The sequence below is a fragment of the Gopherus evgoodei genome, chromosome 4 (assembly GCF_007399415.2).
Source record: "Gopherus evgoodei ecotype Sinaloan lineage chromosome 4, rGopEvg1_v1.p, whole genome shotgun sequence".
Lineage (NCBI taxonomy): Eukaryota > Metazoa > Chordata > Testudines > Testudinidae > Gopherus > Gopherus evgoodei.
Window position 1 is genome coordinate 117142803 of NC_044325.1, and position 19523 is coordinate 117162325.

The following is a 19523-nucleotide window of genomic DNA, read 5'->3' on the forward strand; positions in this document are numbered from 1 at the left end:
CAGCTCTGAGGGGCTGCAAAGTGCATCTCAGCCCATTAAGAGAAGGGGATAAACAGGCCTGGACTCTTTAGAATTTAGTCCTTGAGATTCAAGAGGAAAACCAAGCTGGGGGCTGGAGGGAGAGGCAGGAGAATGGGGTTAAGCAATGGGAGACGCAGGAATTTAAAAATAAGTTAAATGTGAAAGAGAAGTAGAGACCCAGCGGAATTCAGAACAAACACAACCAAAACAGCAAAGCCCCCTCTGTGAGCTAGTGGCTCTTAGGTGTTGCTTATACTATCATAATTGCACCCATGGGTGCAGCTGAACAGGGTGTGGGCCATGACTCAGCTGCAAGTATAGCCAAGCACAAACCAGTTTCTGAAACGATGCTAGAACATGGTGTGTGCTTGGCTACTCTTGCAGTTAAACTGGGACAACTGCACTTATTGCTGACATCCATTGGCAGCAGGAGATATTTCCTGTACCGTAGACAAGGATTTTCAGGACTGCAAACTTTTAAGCATTGTCACCGACTCATTGCCATCTTCTCCTGTTACCTGATACTGTATTAACTGCTTAGCTGGGGGAAGGGAGCCTGGCAAAAACAACAGGTTTTTCTTCTGACAAGAGGTAATAATATTTATGACCCCAGTAGCAGAGACACTACATCACCTGTGAGTGAATTGATTGTGAGGCACCCTCCCCACTAGGTGGCAGCACAGTTGCACCAATGGGCATGCTACAAAATCATCCTATTACTTGGCACAAAGATGGCACCTTTCCTCCAATGATTTCCAAGCTCTTCCAGGACAGTTAGTTTTGTCCCACTCTTGGTAGGCAGGTAAGCATTACTGTCCTTTAGGAAAGGGAATTGGAGTAGCTGTATTACATACAGTAGCAGAGTCAAGGAGAAAGTTGTGATTCCCCGTTCCCTGCTGTAACCACTAGCCCATGCATGGATTATAGAGACTGCAAGTCTAAAACAAGACAGCATGGTGTTTTTCAGGACAGACCTTTGATTCTCAGAGATGTTATTTTGTTTCTTCACATCTGCTTTGGTTGACAACTTAAGCATGGTTAAAAAAACTGAAAGGCAATATCCAGCTAGTACGGCGACACAGGACAGAGAGCAGTCTGGCTCTGGTACAGTGGGGTTAGAAGTCCTGTTCAGGGTCTTCTCCCAGGCTCTATGCCAAGTGAATAAACACGCTTTCCACCCTACAGATAAGAGTGAAGACCTGATTGGCCCAATAGCAGCCCACAGTGATACACTGCACTAAATTCTGGTATTGCTTTTTATGATCTTCCCCACTGGACAGATCTACAGCTGCACGAGAAAGCACAGAGACTGCTCTGGGGGCAAAAAAAAATAGCCACTTACAGAAATATCCCAAAACCACAGACATAAATAAGACAGTTCACAGCCAAGTTAAGGCCATTACTGGTGTTTGGGGGTGGAGTGGGAGGTTATTTAAGGACAGAACTGAATGCTCACCCTTGAGTAAGTGAACATGGATTGTGCTTTAGCGTGTCCACAAAGAGGGTGTGACGTTGGCTGAGGATCACTGCTTTAGCTTGTTTCATATCAGGCCTCCTCCACCCTGGGACTTTTCGTACATTGAGCCAGGACCTACCATCTACCAGTATAGGAAGGGCAGGCGGTCACATGCCACTGGGATCCCCGTTTTGATCCCCGTAATGAGACTCCATGAGCTAGAGGATCAAAGCGCATGCCCTGCATTGGGGCTGCAGCACCTGAGCCCACCTGATGGAGAGGGAGGCGGGATGAGAAAGGAAGACCGAAGTTAGGACTCGGATAACACTCTCACACAGGACAAATGACTCAAGAGGTCACAAGTGACGGAGTGGCTCTGTTAATGTGCTGCTTGCATTTCTCCACGTAGCTTTGGTCAGAGACAGGAAACAACAACGTAGCGGCAGAGCCTAGTAACATGGCGCTGCGAAGGATCCCCAAGCACATGAGCTTCCTGGATTCATTCTTCAAGGTCAGTCCAGTGCACAAGTCCATGGTGGGTGGTAGAATCAGGGTTAAGTGCAAGATCAGGGACTGGAAGACCCTTCTGCCAAAAGACTCCACTTCACTGCCTGATGTGCCTTCGGTGTGCGATTGTATTAAACAGCTGGTGAGGGGCAAGGAGGGGAAGAGAAACACTCCTGGGACTGGCATTGGTAGTAAGGCCCTTGTCCAACCCTTTCAATGAATGTAGCAGAGCAAGATCTTTGGGGTGTCCAAAAACTCGTAGGGAACCATGCAGCCTTGGAACCCAGCAGACATGACAGACATTCTGCCACTATTCTTGGCTGTGGCATTTGTATCTAGAGGACACCAAAGGGGCTAGCAGTTGGCAGAGATCCACCTGGCACACAGACTGCAGTTCTGGACAGCGATTGGCAGATTCTCCATCTTCTTCTGGTTTTTTAGGACAGAGATCCAACAACACTTGAGATGGAAAAGGACAATGGAAGAACCGAGCTATCAGAAGTAGTTCAAGCAGAATTCAACCTCTACGGCACATCCTCTGCAGAGTCAGAGGCCAGGTACGGCAAAGCCAGTGACTGTTCCCTTCCTACTCTCCATTACCACAGGGCTATTAGATAATCCCCACAATACTGATGTTTGCAGCACTGCTAGTGGCTTCATAATTAGGGTCGGGGGCACCCCAGTGAAGGCTATGTGGCAAATTCACACCTAAACCAGTTCTACCCCAGTGAAACTCCACTGGGATTGTTGGAGTCACTCCTGATTTACACTGGTGTGCATGAGAGAGAAACAGACCGAATGGATTTACAGCAGGACTGTGTTTAGTCTGTCACTGTTACTGTGAGCTACATACAGAAGAAACAGGATTGCTACAGGGAGTGCAAGATTCACACCCGCCATCCTCACTGGGGAACCCTACCCCACTTACTCCCCCTTCTTATGCCCTTATCCAAGTGTGATGGTATGGAGGTCACCCCAGTCTGCCCCTTTCAGCCAGGCATGGTGCCACCAATGAGCCCTGGCTCACTTCTCTTCACCTAAGTTATAAACAAGGCTAGACCTTGGTAATCAGCGCGCACACCCCCTATCCAAAGTTTCACGTACTGACTGACATAGCTATAAATAGGCACTTACCCCAATACACTCAGGGACATTTGTTGTGTCAGGCTCAGTCCAATCAGCAATCAAGGACCAGATTTAGGGGCAGGCAACCCAGGCAACCACCTGGAGTGCCAGGTTTGGGGTACACCAGGCTTGGGTGCTGTTTTTGTTGTTAATGCCAAAAGGGAAAATAGAATGTTTGAAGTAAAATGTTTCAGGTATTCCATAGTGAGTTCATTTTTCACTAACCTCCTAGAATATTCTGGACCTTTGTAGAATCTTATGGAGCCTTAAAGACTTTCTGAGAACTACATTTTCCTCAAACCACCTAGAATGTTGTGGGCCATGCCCTGGCGGGTATATAAGGGGAGGGACGTCACCAGTCAGTCAATGAGACTAAGAACTAAGTGAAATGAAGTGAGAGCCTAGCTGTGATATTGTGAACTTTGTTTTATTGTGTAATTGTGAAAGTGTATGTGTGGTGTGGGTAGCACCGAAATGGAGGTGAGGTGGCGAAAACCCTCCACAACTGGAGCAGCATTTGGTCTAGGGCCAGCCCTACCAGCAATCTCTGGCTCCTTCCTTCAGGAGACTCTGCTTCCCCACACCTGCGAGCAGTCTGTTTCTGGGACTCTCCCTGGTTCTGTCTCTGGGTTAGTCCTTTTCAGCCCTTCCTTAAGCAGGAGTCCCCAGTTCTCCCCTTTGAAGTGGAGTTGTGGATTAGCCAGTTTCTCCCTCAGCTGGCCCCTTTTCCTCAAGGAGCCTTCCGGCTTCTCAGCCAGCCTTATCCTATTGCTGTCTCCTGGTGTCTGCCCTGCTACCAGGGAAGAGGCAGCATGTACGCTGCTCCCCTTCTCCTAACTCATCCCCAGTCAGCTGGGAGAGAGGGGAGCTTTGCCCCACCCTCTCTGTAAGGCTCCTGGCCCTTAAAGAAACAGTAATGGCATTTCCTTCCGAAACACTTCTTACTCCTAGAACCACTTCTGCTTTCCCAAGTCCTTGTATATACAGTCAGACATTTCAAACTCTTAAAGGCTTGCCATGTGATGGGGTGGGCTGACCATTAGGCCCCACCACTCTTAAGGAGCATACCACCCCATCACACTGAACTACCGCCTTGTAATCAATCCTTTTTAACAAGGGGTCCCATGTATCTAGGGAAACCCTCACTCTGCCCCTGGATGTGCCTCTCTCAGAATGAATAGCCACAATAGCTACTATGGTCTGTTGCTTCATTGTTTTCCATTGTGGACGTATGGGGGTGTGTCCCTCTCCTTACTGGCAAGTTTCCCCCAAGCATCGGCCAACCTCCAGGCATTGCTCATAAACTCAGTTTCCCTTGAGAAAGCTAGTCAAGGCAACACAGCACTGTGGCGCGCATGTGTGTGTGTATGTGTGTGTGTATGTATGTGTGTATTTTGTAGTGATTCATACTATGGAGAAACTAAACTAGAGATGAGGAAAAATGGCATTATATGAGTAATCCAGCAAGCACTGGTGCAAGCCATTGGGTTTTCCTGTCAGCAGACATAGACCTGCCTTTTTCTATAGCTGTCTGGTTATTAGCTGTCTAACACACTAAAAAGTGCTTTTGCAATACATTTGATTAGGTATTGATGTTTGACTCATTATTTAAAGGGTTGTACAAACAATATTTTTAAGCCCAGATACATCAGTGTTATGTACTGTCTCTGAGGGGCACTGACCACAAAATTGGCTTAAAACTTGCCGTTTTTCAAGTTCTTCTGTGTTAAGGCTACCCCACTCCAGCCCCAGCATGCATTGCGCTAATGCTATCATGTAAAGCACAGAACTCACTGGAGATGACAGCTGCTGCAATGTAGGTTTATCTACATTATATTATTCAGCCACTAGATGTCTGTTTGCTGGATAGAGTTCCAGACAGAATGTGGTCCTTGGTAAACAATGAAAAGGAAGCTGGAACTCAAGCTGTGCGAAAACTAGTTTGGTGTTCCGGAATGCCTTGCGTAAGTGGAATTTTGCGTAAGTCAGGAACGTATCTCCGACAATTATGCAAAAAAAAAAAAAAAGCTTGCGGAACTTACAGAACTTTTTTCCGTAAGTCCGGATTTCCGTAAGTTGGGTTTATGTAATCAGGGGAGCACCTGTATATTGTATTTTGCAATTTTTCTAAGAAAACCCCTTATTTTACAAAACACAATAAGATGTAAGGAGTGGGCATGTTACCATCACACTGCATGTTGGGGCATTATGAGGCAGGATGTGGACTTTGTAGAAAGCCACATTTAAAGTTTATTCTGTATTGAATGCCTCTCATTTCTGAGCTATCTGAAGCATCCAGTAAAACATTTTGAAGTTGTTTGCTTTTAGTCTGCAATTCAACTCATCTTTAAATATACTACTGATAGACCATATGCTACCTCCAGGGTCTGGCCAGAACATACACGAGATATTTTTCCTACTTATCAAATTTAGTAAGGATTACTTTCCCTTCCCCCATAGTTCATTAGTTAATTCATTCTATTTCTGGGGTAGAGATTGCTAAACTTTATAAATAACAGTACATCAATCCAGACCTTGAATGTTTTATCTTCTTACAGATGGAAAAATGATTTTAGCAACTTGAGTTCAAGTCAAGAGCTAGCTAGTTTACCAGCGAAAAAGGAGAGGAAACTACACTCAGAAAGTTCTTGGTGGGAGGTGATCTCTTCTCCAAAATCAGATCTTGGTTCCGCACCAAGCAGTTCTGAAGTTGTGGTATTGGCCCACAGTCTCCCACCATCCTGGGAGGACATCCAGCCCAAACACTCTGGTTGTAAGTTTAAATTCTGCCACTTTATACAATCTAGCATTAGGGGAATCACTTGCAGACACGTGGCCTGGGCTCATGTAATCTAGATTAATCCCTCCAAAAGGGTGAGAATTAGTTACAGTTGATGCTAAATGTCTCCTTTACAATGTGATAACTACTGTCCTGGGGGATCCAGTTACAATACTGTGGTCCCCTGACAGTTAAAAAATGTTTTCAGTTATTCTACCAATTTCAGTACAGTCACGCTGGCATTACTGAAGTCAGGGTCCAGCTGGCAAACTACAAGAACTAAGGCCTTGGCTACACTGGCGTTTTACAGCTCTGCAACTTTCTCGGTCAGGGGTGTGAACCCCCCCCCCCCCCCGAGCACAGCAAGTTACAGTGCTGTAAAGCGCCAGTGTAAACAGTGCCCCAGTGCTGGGAGCGTAAGCTAATGCCACCAGGAAGGTGGAGTGCCTGCAGCGCTGGGAGAGCTCTCTCCCAGCGCTGGCACCGCGACCACACTCGCATTTCAAAGCGCTGCCGCGGGAGCGCTCCCGCAGCAGTGCTGTACAGCTGCAAGTGTAGCCATACCCTCAGTATATTTTAACCACACTGGGGAGTTTACTGAAGTATTATTATGCTACTGTCTGGATGCCCTATCCAAGATCAAGGCCCCATTGTGTTAAGTGCCGAGCATGCACATAGTAAGAGACAGCCCCTGTTCCAAAGAGTTTATAGACTAAATAGACAAAGGGAGCTTTATTATGCCCATTATATAGAGAGATTAAATGACTTCCCCAATACCACACAGGAAGTCTGTGGCAGACTTCAGAATTAATGATGTCTCCTGAGTCCCAGTTCAGTGCCTTAATCACAAGATGATCTTTTCTTGCATGATATAAATAGCTCCTGCAGCCACCTCCTGGGATCTACAGCAGCTGTAACTTGATGGCAGCTTTAACTAACCTCCCAATGAACTATGCTTAGTTCAGAAAACCCCACCCAGCTGCATTGTACTGTCAGGAGAGAGAACCGACCATCCCAGGCACCTATTACACTCTGTTTTCTACAGCACTTGTCACATACCAGGCATCACCAAACACTTGACACTAAGTGTATGTCTACATCTGGAGCTGAGGGCATGATTCCCAGTAGAGGAGACAAACCCGTGCTAGCTCTCATCACCACAGAAGCAGAAGCAGCAGGAGGGGCTAGCCACCCTGAGCGCATGCCCAGAGATACTAGGTATGTATTCAGAGCAGGGAGTCCTCTCCCACCACTCACATCACCACTGCTATGCTATTTTTAGCCTGTTAGCTCGCTGATAGCTAGTGCAACAACATCTCCTCCAGCTGGGAATCACATCCCCAGCTCCAAGCATAGACATACCCGAAAACAGAATTGATTAGCTGGCACTGGGCCCTGCCAATGCAGGATTGCTGCTTGCAGTGGAGCCTAGGGCACTCTGGCCAGTTAGAGATTAGAGGGACTGCACAGGAAGACCTGGCACCCATGGGGCCCTGAGCAATAGCTCACTCACAGCTTTGAATACTGTAACCCATTAAAGGCCCCAGGTTGGAACCACTGAAGCACAGTAAACTTGTGCTGAGGTTTTCATTAGTAGCAGGAGGACAAAGTGTGCAGGGAAGTTCGTCAGAACACACAGCGGTGTTCCTTACTCTTTCGCAAGAGCCTCTGGGATCTTAAACAGCTATCGGAATGGCCACAAGGGATATGGGTGTCACATCCCCTGCACAGGCACTGAGAAGAAGTCTCTCCTAGGAGAGGGAATGCTGGCCAGGACATCAGCATTAGGCCTTCTCCATTGGCAAAGCACCGTCAGGGCACTGGCTTCTAACACATCCAGCCAGATATTTTGTGTAGTGACTCTTCCCGAGGACAGCCCCTGTAACAGCACAGCATCAGACATCACAAGGTCAGCGCCTCGAGCAGTGTTTGAACCTGCAGCCTGGCTGGGGGTGGGAACAAGATGCACGTTTAACTGGGAGGGGGATTAGCCATTGGGACACCTGACCAGGAGACATGGTCGATTCGCCATCACCTGGAGTCTTCAGATCAGGCTTGAACATCTTTCTGAAGATGCATCTGAGGAAGTGGGTATTCACCCACGAAAGCTCATGCTCCAAAACGTCTGTTAGTCTATAAGGTGCCACAGGATTCTTTGCTGCTTTTTCTGAAGATGCACACTAGTTCCACCACAAGTTACCATGAGAATCACGGAGCAGAATCCTATGGCCTGTGTTACGCAATGGATCAAACTAATGGATCGTAATGGTCCCTTCTAGCCTTACAATCTGTGAACCCAAAATAAAAAGCAAATATACATAGTAAATTGGATGTTATTTGAAACCAATCCTACCTCTGAGTAGAACTGGGTAGACTGACCTCCACCACGGTTTCCTCTTTCAGAGGGTTACATTAGCACATGTTAATATTCAGTAGCCATACCACCATTTTGAGTTTGTGTCTTTCTTTTAAAAGCCCTGGATCTGAAGACGGACCAGTCCCAGGATCTGTGCCATCTCACTCATGCCAGTTTTGGTGGGATAGGGGTTTGCAAGACATCTGTGATGCCCTCAGATCTGAGCAAAGGCGAAGAACATGAAAGGTGAGTGCCATGACCTGGCACCTCTGAGAACATCAGACAGAGATACAGGCAGCTGCTGTCATGTAACTAGGAAGCAGAAAAAATTATAGAAGTGTAGGACTGGAAGAGACCTTGAGAGTTCATCTAGTCCAGTCCCCTGCACTGAAGGCAGGACTACATAATAACTAGACCAGGGGTTCTCAAACTGTGGGTCGGGACCCCTCAGGAGGTCACAGGGTTATTACATGGGGGATCTTGAGCGGTCAGCCTCTACCCCAAACCCCACTTTGTCTCCAGCATTTGTAATGGTGTTAAATATGGAAAGAAGAGTTTTTAATTTAAAAGGGGAGTGGTGTCACACACAGAGGCTTGCTGTGTGAAAGGGGTCACCAGTACAAAAGTTTCAGAACCATTGAACTAGACCATCCCTGACAAAGTGTTTGTCTAACCTGCTTTTAAAAATCTCCAAGGATGGAGATTCCACAACCTCCCTAGGCAATTTATTCCAGTGCTTAACCACCTTGACAATTAAAAAGTTTTTCCTAATGTCCAAACTAAACTTCCCTTCTTGTCCTATGCGTAGAGGTTAATGAGAACAATTTTTCTTCCTCCTCTTTGTAACAGCCTTTATGTACTTGAACACTTATCATGTCCCCTCTGTCTTCTCTTCTCCAGGCTAAACAAACTCAATTTTTTCAATTTTCCCTCATAGGTCACGTTTTCTAGACAGTTAATAATTTTTGTTGCTCTCCTCTGGACTTTCTCCAATTTGTCCATATCTTTTCTGAAATGTGGCACTCAGAACTGGACACAATACTCCAGTTGAGGCCTAATCAGCGCGGAGTGGAGCAGAAGAATGACTTCTCATGTCTTGCTTACAACACTCCTGCTAATACATCCCAGAATGATGTTTGGGGTCTTTTTCAACAGCGTTACCCTGTTGTCTCCTATTAGTCTGTGATCCACTAGAATCCCCAGATCCTTTTCTGCAGTACTCCTTTCCAGGCAGTCATTTCTCATTTTGTATGTGGTCAGTTGATTGTTCCTTCCTAAGTGGAGTACTTTGCATTTATCCTTATTGAATTTCCTCCTATCTACTTCAGAAGAAGTTTAAGCTGAGACACTGATAGGTCTCTCTCTCTCAGTCTCTCCTTGTCTGCTAGCAGTAGGTGAGGAAGAGAAGCTCCTATCCTCTTTCTTCCTTTGGTGCATTTTTCCTTCTATTTGTCTCCGCACCCCCAGGACTCCTAGGGACACAGGATTCCTAAAGATCACCACTGTGAATTGTAAGGGCAAATTCGTTCGAATCCTCAACACCTCATTGGATCAAGACGTGGACCTGAGTGGCTTCATCATCCAGCAGTGGATTGGAGGGTACCCTGTGTCCATCTATCGCTTCCCCCCAGACACCATGCTGCCCGCACTGCATCATGTCACGGTAAGCAGCAGGCCCATTTGTGGCATGATGCACTGCCTGCTCAGTGCCTGGAAACGCGAGAACTGAGTGACTAAGAAAACCAGAGACTCTGGGCCCCATTCTCCATTACACTACAGCCCTTGCTGACACCTTTGGTGGCATAAAGTGCCCTTAAAGGGATGTGCAGGGCTGGCGTAGAGGTGACATAATGGCTTGTAACAGGGTACTCACCGCTGCAGCATCTCCTCTTCCTGGTCAGACACACCCTTCCTTTGCTCACTCACGCTGCTGCCTCTCTTGCTCGCCAGGAGTCACAGTGCCTCTCCTTCGTGGCTTGGTCTCCAGCCAGCTCCTATAGAGTTTTCCCCTGCCAGGGTAACAGAGTCTCACCAGACCAGCAGCCTAGGTACCTTTCTAGGCAGTGCCACTGTCCCAATGGCTTGTAGGGAAACCCAGCCCCACCCACTGCTCTGCTTTCTAGTCCAGGGGCCTACAACCAGCAGCCCAGGTCTGCACCATCTCAACCCTTGCTGCCATTTCCCTGGGCCTCTTCCTACTCTGTCCTTCACAGGCTTCTCGAGCTCCACCATCCCTGTGAGAAAACCCTCCCCCCAGGGCTCTCCTCACTTGGCCCAGAGAGAGACGCAGCCCCTACTGCTGTCACTTCCTGGCTTTATACAAGCCCCATCTACTCCTGGCCAAATGGGCTCCATCTTCACTGGAGGCTTGTCAGTCAAGCCTATGTCTTCTCCCACGTTCAGCCTGATGGGTTAATTAGCCCCTTCTGAGCCCCCTTAACCCCTTCAGGGGTGTGTGGGGAGAACACCCCATCACATAGCTCTTGGCCAGCTCTGGTCCCAGCCCTCAGCATAAAGGGAAAGTCAGATGTGCCAGGGTTGTTGAAAGAGGGGGCTGTGGTGTGGAGGGGATGTAGGGGGACCAGATAGCAAGTGTGAAAATTCAAGATGGGGGTGGAAGGTAATAGGCACCTATATAAGAAAAAGGCCCAAATATCGGGATTGTCCCCATAAAATTGGGACATCTGGTCACTGTCAGGGAATGTGTCTAGAGTGCATTGAGCTATGGCTATTCTTGCATCCCCTAGAGGGGGCATGAAAAGTAGAGTGTAAATCAGAGCAGCCCTGCAGCTGCTCTAACTTATACCAAGGGCAAGTAGGCCCCCGAGAATGAGAAAAGCAAAGGGAGCTTAAAGCCACCCCCCACACCCCACCCCACCCCACACACCTCCCTTCCTGCCCCAAGCAAAGGAGGGAGGGAGGGAATGGGCCCTGCATGCTGCTGCAGGACAAACAAGAGGGTGAGGGCAGGACAAAGGCTGCCTCACTCATTAGGGTTCAGCAAAGGACGGAAGGAACCTCCTCCAGCTGAGTTCTTCAAATCACAATGTCCCTGGTGCAGTCTCAGTGATGCCTGACTCAGTGGGAAGGGGAAACTGGTGAGGGAAGAGCCACAAACAACACACAGAGTTTTATACAAGAATCAGTTGCCAGGCTATGCAGCATCCCCCTCCAGCACTCCTGAGGTGGGTGTGGGAGGTGGCAGAGCCCGAGCTGTGGGGGCTCCAGGGCTGTGAAGCTCACTTCCCCAACAGGGTTTTGCCCAGCCCAGCCCTCCCCACTTTTAAAACAACACTTGACACGGTGTGTCTGCAGAGGCCTTTACCGGTTTAACCACTCTTGGCCCCAGTGCAGCAGACCCTGTCCCCACATCAGTGAGGGCACAGCAGCTTCGGAAGCCTCCTGGCCAAATTATGAGGCAGATGGAAAGATATCACCAGCCTGAGCTAGAGCATGGAACATGGGCTACCAGCACAAGGAGTAAAGCAGGCAGCCTACTGGCTAAAGCAGGAGCCTTGGACTACATTCCCAGCTCCACCGCTGCACACTGTGTGACTGTGATGGGTTGGATCACAGAAACCCTCTTGGGAGCTGCCACCTGATGTGGCAAGACTACTTCTACCCCTGCCTTCCCTGCCAGCTCAGGACTCCAGCACCCTGTCTTGCTGAGCCAGACACTCCTGTCTGCTCCAACACAGACTCAGGGTCTGAATTACTTGCCCCAGAGCTGCAGGGTTACCTGAAAGCAGCTAACAGAAGTGTTCCTGTCTTTAATACTCAGATGCCCGACTCCCAATGGGGTCTAAACCCAACTAAATCCATTTTATCCTGTATAAAGCATATACAGGGTAAACTAATAAATTGTTCGCCCTCTATAACACTGATAGAGAGACATGCACAGTTGTTTGCTTCCCCGGGTATTAATACATACTCTAGGTTAATTAATAAGTAAAAAGTGATTTTTATTACATACAGACAGTAGGATTTAAGTGGTTCCAAGTGGTAACAGATAGAACAAAGTAAGTCACCAAGCAAAATAAAATAAAATGCGCAAATCTATGTCTAATCAAACCGAATACAGATAATCTCACCCTCAGAGATGCTTCAGTAAGTTTTTTCCTCAGACTAGACACCTTCCAGGCCTGGGCACAATTCTTTCCCCTGGTACAGCGCTTGTTCCAGCTCGGGTTGTAGCTAGGGGATTCTTCGTGATGGCTCCTCTCCTCTGTTCTGTTCCATCCATTTATATATCTTTTGCATAAGGTGGGAATTCTTTGTCCCTCTGGGTTCCACCCCCCCACCCACCCCCCCACTGGAAAAGCACCAGGTTAAAGATGGATTCCAGTTCATGTAACATGATCCCATGTCACTGTAAGACCCCCAAGGCTTCATGCCTCCCAGCCCAACTCGCAGGAAGGCTTGTCTGAAAACAGAGCCATCCAGTCAATTGTCCTGGTTGATGGGAGCCATTAAGATTCCAAACCACCATTAATGGCCCACACTTTGCGTAATTACAATAGGCCCTCAGAGTTATATTTAATATTTCTAGTTTCAGATACAAGAATGATACATTTATACAAATAGGATGACCACCAGACAATAAGCTTTGTAATGATACCTTACAAGAGACCTTTTGCATGAAGCATATTCCAGTTACATTATATTCACTCATCAAATTTTTATAAAATCCTATAGACTGCAACGTCACAGTGACCTTGGCGAGTCATTTCTTGGAGGCTCTCTTTCCCCATCTGTGAAATGGAAACAACCATACCTACCACACAGGGGTGTTGTGCTCCTTGGGGGCCCAATCTTGCCCCCATGCTTATGCTGAGGCAAGCTGCCCTGCTGGCTAATGTCAGGAAGGTATTTGAAAGCCCTCCAATGATAGGGGATATTGAAATGCCAGGTGCTACTTTAATGGAAAGGGATGTGCTGGCATAAGCGATATGGAGTGAGCTCTGGGAGCTGCACAGACACAATTCCCTTTCCCGGGGGCAGGACATGTTCATCCGACTGTAAACTCTTTGGGGCAGGGGCTGTCTTTTTGTTCTGTGTTTGTCCAGCACTGCACATAATTAGGCCCTGGTCCATGACTAACGCTCCTAGGTGCTTCACTAAAACAAATAATCAGCAGTAATAGTCTGCCCTGGTTTTTAGGTCTGGGCTGCAGGAGCTGCTTGCACCCATAAAAAACCTGCAGACGTGACACTGAGGACCCAGCAGTATTTCAGAACGGGCCCAGAATGCACCACAGTCCTCAGCAATACAAAGGGCCAGGTGAGTTGCACCTGGGGGGATGCCGGCGTGGGAGGGATCCTGTATTACTCTGTATACCTCTCTGTGTTAGGTGTAACTGATGGCCCCAAGGTGGGCTCACATCATGGGAATCTTCCCAGACAGTGTGGGTCTACTAGAGAGCATGCCTGCAGGATGATCTCTGCCACACACACATATCTGTGACCCTGCTGATGACCTGATTGATATGTCAGGGTTGGGTTAATATGTAAGGAGTGATTCTTCACAGGCAGCCTGGGCCATAGGTTAAAACCCAGGCTCCTGACTGCTTTCAGGACCTGTGTTCCCCCATGGCCAGCCTGGGGGGGGGGGTGGGATCTCCCCTCTCCTTCCCCTCGTGAGGGGCAAAGCTAGTTCAGGGTTTGCTGGAAAGTGTAGTCCTCACGGCAGCCAGGGTCATAGTCTGGGTTCTTGACAAAGCCTGCTGGGAAATGGGACTGGGTTTATAACAGTCTCCTTTCAGAACTGGTGCTAGGCATAAGCAGATTAAGTAATTGTCTGGGGCCCCAAGCAGCTCACTTGTTTAGTTTGTGTTGTTAGTGGGGCTGCCCCCAATTATTCCTGCTTAGGGCCCCCAATGGGCTAGCACCACCTCTGGCTCCTTTTGCCCCAGAACAGGGAGACACTTGGGGGAAGCTTCTGGGACTTCTCCTAGCAGAAGGAGGCAAATCCCCCTTTTAGGGGAGATGCTCTTTACTTTGGTGTACCTGGGGCAGCCCTTTCTGTGGCTAGCCCTGCCACAGGGACTCTTGTCGCTGCCAGTGCGGAAGGCAGGTCCTCGCTGGAGGCGCAGCTGGATCACACTCATCCCACAGCGGTGGTTCCTGTCCCACGGGGCTGGCTCCCACTCCGGGCATCGTGACCTGGTGTTTGGGGGCATGGTGGAGGGGTGGCCCAACCGAGCTCAACTGATGATCTGTGACCCCCGTGCACCAGCTCCTAATGCCCAGAGCGGGGAGCCTCTGCCTCTGCAGGGTAGGCTCACTCTCCACTCCCACCCAGGGCCTGTCCTCTGCACTGGGCTGGGAATAGGGGTGGGTCCCATGGTGGAGGGTGCTGCTGGGATATTGGAGCCCGCTCAGCAACTCAATATAGTGCACCCAGTGAATCAGGAGGCCCCCTGCACAGTGCTGACTGGTGGCGCATTTCAGTCCAAGGTGTCTGTACAACTGGGACATACAGCAAAACAGAGAGTGTAAAAGGCAGATGCTGGGACCAGCTGGTGACTGGTGGAGCTCTCAGGGCTGGAGCACAGCATGTCGGTTTCAGCCAGAGTTTTGTTTGCCTGCCATGGAGCTGACTCTGTGCCTAGGGTGACCAGATCACCACACTAAAATATCGGGACACATTGGGGTGCCATCAGCCCCACCCACAGTCCAACCCCGCTCCTCCCAGACTCCGCTCCCCTCTGCCCCAGGTCCTGCCCCCCACCATGCCCCTCCTCATCCCCTGGCTGCTGCTGGCTTACTGCATCCCTCCTTAGTCCCCAACCCACCGCTTGCCACCCCGCCTGCTCGCTCACCCGCCCGCCACTTGCATCTCCACCCCCTGCCTGCCACTCACTCCTAAAGTGCTGACTTCCCCTCTGCCGGGTGGGTGCTCACCCACCCCCCACCTCTTCCCACCCCTGCACCGCCCTCAGCCTGCCTCGCCCCCAGTCCACCTCCTTCCCCAGGTGCCCCCCTGAGCGCGCTACATCTCTGCTCCTTCCCCCTCCCTCCTGGAAAGCGCTAAGCACCACCAAACAGCTGTTAGGCAGCAGGAAGTGCTGGAGGAGCAGGGACGCAGCACGCTGGGGGGAGGAAGGGAGAAGGAGGCAAGGAGTGGGGAGCTTGGCTGCAATTTTTCCCCATGGGACTGTGCAAGTGGACATGGTTGTGTGGTTGAGATGCCTGGAGCCATGACCAGGTGTCCAATAAATGGAGCTAGATAGCAAAGCATTATGGAGGAGGAGGATGAAGATTGTGAGTACAGGGAGCAGCCTCCTCAGTGGGATTCTCTGGCCCGTTACAGTGAGTTTTCAGGAGACATGCACTCTATCTGTCACAGCTGCCACTGGGGGCAGTGGACACAGGCCCCTGCTGCGTGACAGCGGCCAGGAAGTAAAGCTGTCGCTCACCAGCATGCTGGTGTGTCTCTGCTTTGCTTTCCCTTGGCAGCAGGGAGGGGAAGCACACAAGCAGGGTATCCTTCCCATGAGCAAAAGGTTTTGATTTTCAGCTTCCCAGCTTTCATCTCTCTGGTGAAGACTTTCCTGCTACACCTGTGCTGCTCCAGATACACTGCCCAGCAGCTGCCAGTGCCGTCATCTTCTCAACAAAGCTGCCCCCTTGTGTCCAAATACAGGAAGCTCAGGGATCTGAGCTGAGATGGATGCTGGAAGCAGAGCTAATTGCAGCCCTGAGTTTGACAACAGCCTTTTTGCACTGATGTCGCCTTGTGGCCTTGTTCCTGTCCCCCGGCACTGAGCCTCTCCTGGGAGCTATGTCTGGGTTATACAACATCCCTCTGATTCCAGGAGGGCAAAAGACAGACCCTGAAATCTGCAGGTGTTCGCAGTGTTCTAAGGCTTCACAGCAAAACAGCAGCCACTTCCCTGGGGTCACCACACCGCCCCAAGGCTGTGCTGGTCATTCCACTGTCAGCAGTTGTCCTTTGCCTCCCTACAGAGCCAAGCCCGACCTCAGATGCAGCATTTTCTTCCGTCCCCAGAGTCTGCCAGGTGGTGGTCAGTTTATTGCTCCCACTGGGGTCAGAGTTTCAGTAACAGGCTGTGGGAGGGGCCATGACAAGCACCGAGCAGGAATAAATCCAGCCGGTAGAGGGGCCTGGAGAATAATCCTCTCTCTTTCCTTTCCTCCCCTCATTGCTTTGCCCTGTTCAAGACTCTCTCCAGGTACACAGCCCCTCACAGACTCACAGCGGCCGCAGAGGCCTACACGGATAACACGGACCTTTCAGTGGACAAGTTCCCACTCGCTGGAGAAGGGGAGAAAGCAGAAGAACTTCTGCCCCAGAAGGCTCAGCCCCGGGTCCCTGCAGCGCCACGCAGAGGGAGTACAGGCAGGCCACCGGCTGTACTGCAGAAGGCAAAGTAAAAACCCTGGCTGGAGCGAAACGCTCAGCAAAGCTCCTCTCCCAGGCCTGGCACAAGGGGCCTGATGCTCAGTCACACAAAGGCTCCTTTACCCCATCCCGGCAGGGACCTCACTGCTGGTGTGGAGGCCCCAGTGGAGAGGGCAGGTTGGAGATAGGCCAGGCTGGGGAATGGAAGGCTAGAAGTGGAGACGGGCTGGCTGGAATGCGCTGTGCTCAGGCTAGTCTCTTCTTCCCAACACCCACTCAAGGCCATGGGAGGCAGAGCATATGCTGGAGCTTCTCTAACTTACTCCCAGGGGTGGGGAGGCCACCACCTGGCCCCAGAACATGGAAAGACCAAACGGTGCCTTCAAACTTCCTTTGCCAAGCTCTCCCCTTTCTGCCGCAAGTGGAGGGGCAGAAGAGCTGAAAATCAGGGCCAAGGGGTGCAACGTCTGATCCTCTAGAGGTTTTTCTGGCTCAGCTAGGCCTTTAGCCCCTGATCTAGTCGCTGCATTAGGACTTGGGGGCAGGGAGAATCATGCAGCAGCAGCCGGTAGCGTAAAGGAAGTTGAAGCTGGGAAATCAGAAGAGACAGAGGCTAAGCCAAGTTTGGCCAACAGGCAGAAGGGAGTTTATTGAGTCAAGTGGGAGGCACCCCCAAATGGCCAGGATATAAGAGCTGAGCTGTCACAGTGATAATATTTGTGCTGAGCATGGGTGTAACAGAAATTCATGCTTCAGGGCTCAGCTGGGTGCTGTTGCTGGGGTCAGGCAGGAATATTCTCTCCCACCGACAGCATTACATAACTGGCAAGGTGCATTATGGGCTTTCCACGGGTGAGATGCAGGGCGCCAAAGCAGACAGAATATTGATCTGAGCTGATATTGCACATTTCAGAAGGCTGGCGGTTCCCTGCAAATGAGTTTCCATACCAGTAGCTGAGGGTTTGAAACATTCCCTTGAATTGGCTGAAACTGATGGAAAGTGTTAGTAACAGATTACTGATACCCAGCCAGCTTACGTGGTGCATCGTGAATGGGTCCTGTTTCTCCTCACAGGGACAGGAAGCACTTTCCTGTTGGTCCTTCAAACAGCAACAGTCAGGGAGACCCTTCAAAGGGCGGCAAGAGGAAAATCCAGCCTGCACCCAGAGAGACAGTTCACAAGACTGTCTCCTTCTCAGCCCAGAATTTACCTGCCATATCAGGTGTGTTGGTGCAGAGCAGCACTGTGCTACCTACCCTACAAAATAGTTTGGTACTAAGCCAGCTCAGCCAATCCAGCACTGACTTGCACAGTGGCATTCACCCTGGGTGTCAGGCGACCCGCATTCAGGTGATTTTGAACAAAACAATTTCATGTCAGTGGATGCACACAGTGAATCAGGTAGCCATGAAAAGGCTCCCCAACCCCCAGGGCTGACTGCAAAGTGCCTGTTCCCTGCTTTCAGCCTGTTTCCTCTGCCCAGAACACCAGGCCCTCGCCCAGGACTGGAAAGTATGATCACCCCTTACCCACAACCCCACTGCAGGTTCCAGAAAGAAGGCACACCTCAGTCTGGCAACTGTAAAGTTCTCTTTACCATCAACATCAAGAAGATCCTCCCGTGGCGTGTAGCACTGCTGACTTCCCAGGAATTCCACCAGCTTTCAGCAGCTATGGGGCTGCCTCACATTGGCAAAGTGAATGTACTCTTCTTTAGAGCACTGAGTGTGTTCCACCGACAACTCAGCATAGCCCTCCTGTGCTCTCCCACAGATCTCCAGCCCTCTGCCCCTCCCCTGCCAGCTTTGGGACTCTCTCACAGTCCCCCTGTGATGGAATGGAGGTCTCTCCTGTGCATCCCTGATTGGCTGAGCATGGCCCAGCTGGTGAGCCCTGCCTCACTGCCCTTCGCCTGGGTTATAAATGAGTCCAGACAAACCTATTACATGAAAGCACACACCCCTTTCCAAGGGTCTCAGTTATTAACAAGAGCCAAAAGAACAAGCAGGAGCTTTCTCAGATACACCCGGGGACATTTGTTGTCTCAGGCTGAGTCCAACCAGAAATCTCTGGCTCCTTCCTTCAGGAGACTCTGTGTCCCCAAGCCCAGGAGCAGTCTGTTTCTGGAACCCTTCCGGGTGTCTTCTCTGGGTGGCTCCTTTTCAGGCTGTCCTTAGGCAGGAGTCTCCCCAGCTCTCCTCCTGGGAGCTGAGTGAGTTCTGGACTAGCATTGCCCTGCCCTGCCCTTTCAGCAAGACCCTGATCTCTTAAAACTACAGTGATGGGATTTCCTCCCAGATACCACTCAATCCTAGCACTGCTTTCTCTCTATCCGTATCCCCCATTAGAGCCTTCTGTAGATCTACTGGACTTCTCAGATCCTTAAGGGCTACGCCACCTGGTGGGGTGGGCTGACCCAGGGCCGGTGCTACTATTTAGGCGAACTAGGCAGTTGCCTAGAGCGCCAAGATTTTGGGGCACCAAAAAGTGGCACCCCCCCCAAATTTTTTAAAGCTGTTTCAGCAGCCGCTGTGCTGGGAGGGAGAGGGAATCTGAGCCACCACTGGCAGCTCCGAGGTACCCCTGGGTCAGCATGTCGCCAGCAGCCTGGGGATTCCACCGCGCAGTCGCTGCTTCACTTCTCCCGCCTCCCAGGCTTGCGGCGCCAATCAGCTGTTTGGCGCCGCAAGCCTGGGACGAGAATTAGAGCAGGGGTAGCGTGCTCGAGGAGGATGCAGCGCAGAGGTGAGCTGGGGTGGGGAGGTACCGCACGGCTCCCCAGGCCAGGGGGTGGGGAGCTGCCGTGGGGGGGAGCGCCTCAGGGCGGGGCGGGGGAGCTGCCGCAGGGGGAGACTCCTCAGGGTGGAGGGGGGGTGGGGAGCTGCTGCAGGGCTGCGGGGGTGCAAGGTGGAAG

At 50.4% G+C, this 19523-nt stretch overlaps 1 protein-coding gene across 1 annotated transcript in view; it reads left to right on the forward strand.

The window, feature by feature from the left end:
- Nucleotides 1-19523, forward strand: part of LMNTD2 (lamin tail domain containing 2) — a 53073-nt gene that overhangs the window by 30320 nt on the left and 3230 nt on the right. Inside the window, 10 exon segments of the mRNA XM_030562147.1 lie at nt 1887-1988; nt 2426-2541; nt 5668-5882; nt 8364-8490; nt 9712-9907; nt 13405-13524; nt 16428-16636; nt 17662-17833; nt 18776-18792; nt 18925-18943. Coding sequence (XP_030418007.1) covers nt 1887-1988; nt 2426-2541; nt 5668-5882; nt 8364-8490; nt 9712-9907; nt 13405-13524; nt 16428-16636; nt 17662-17833; nt 18776-18792; nt 18925-18943 — 1293 coding nt within the window.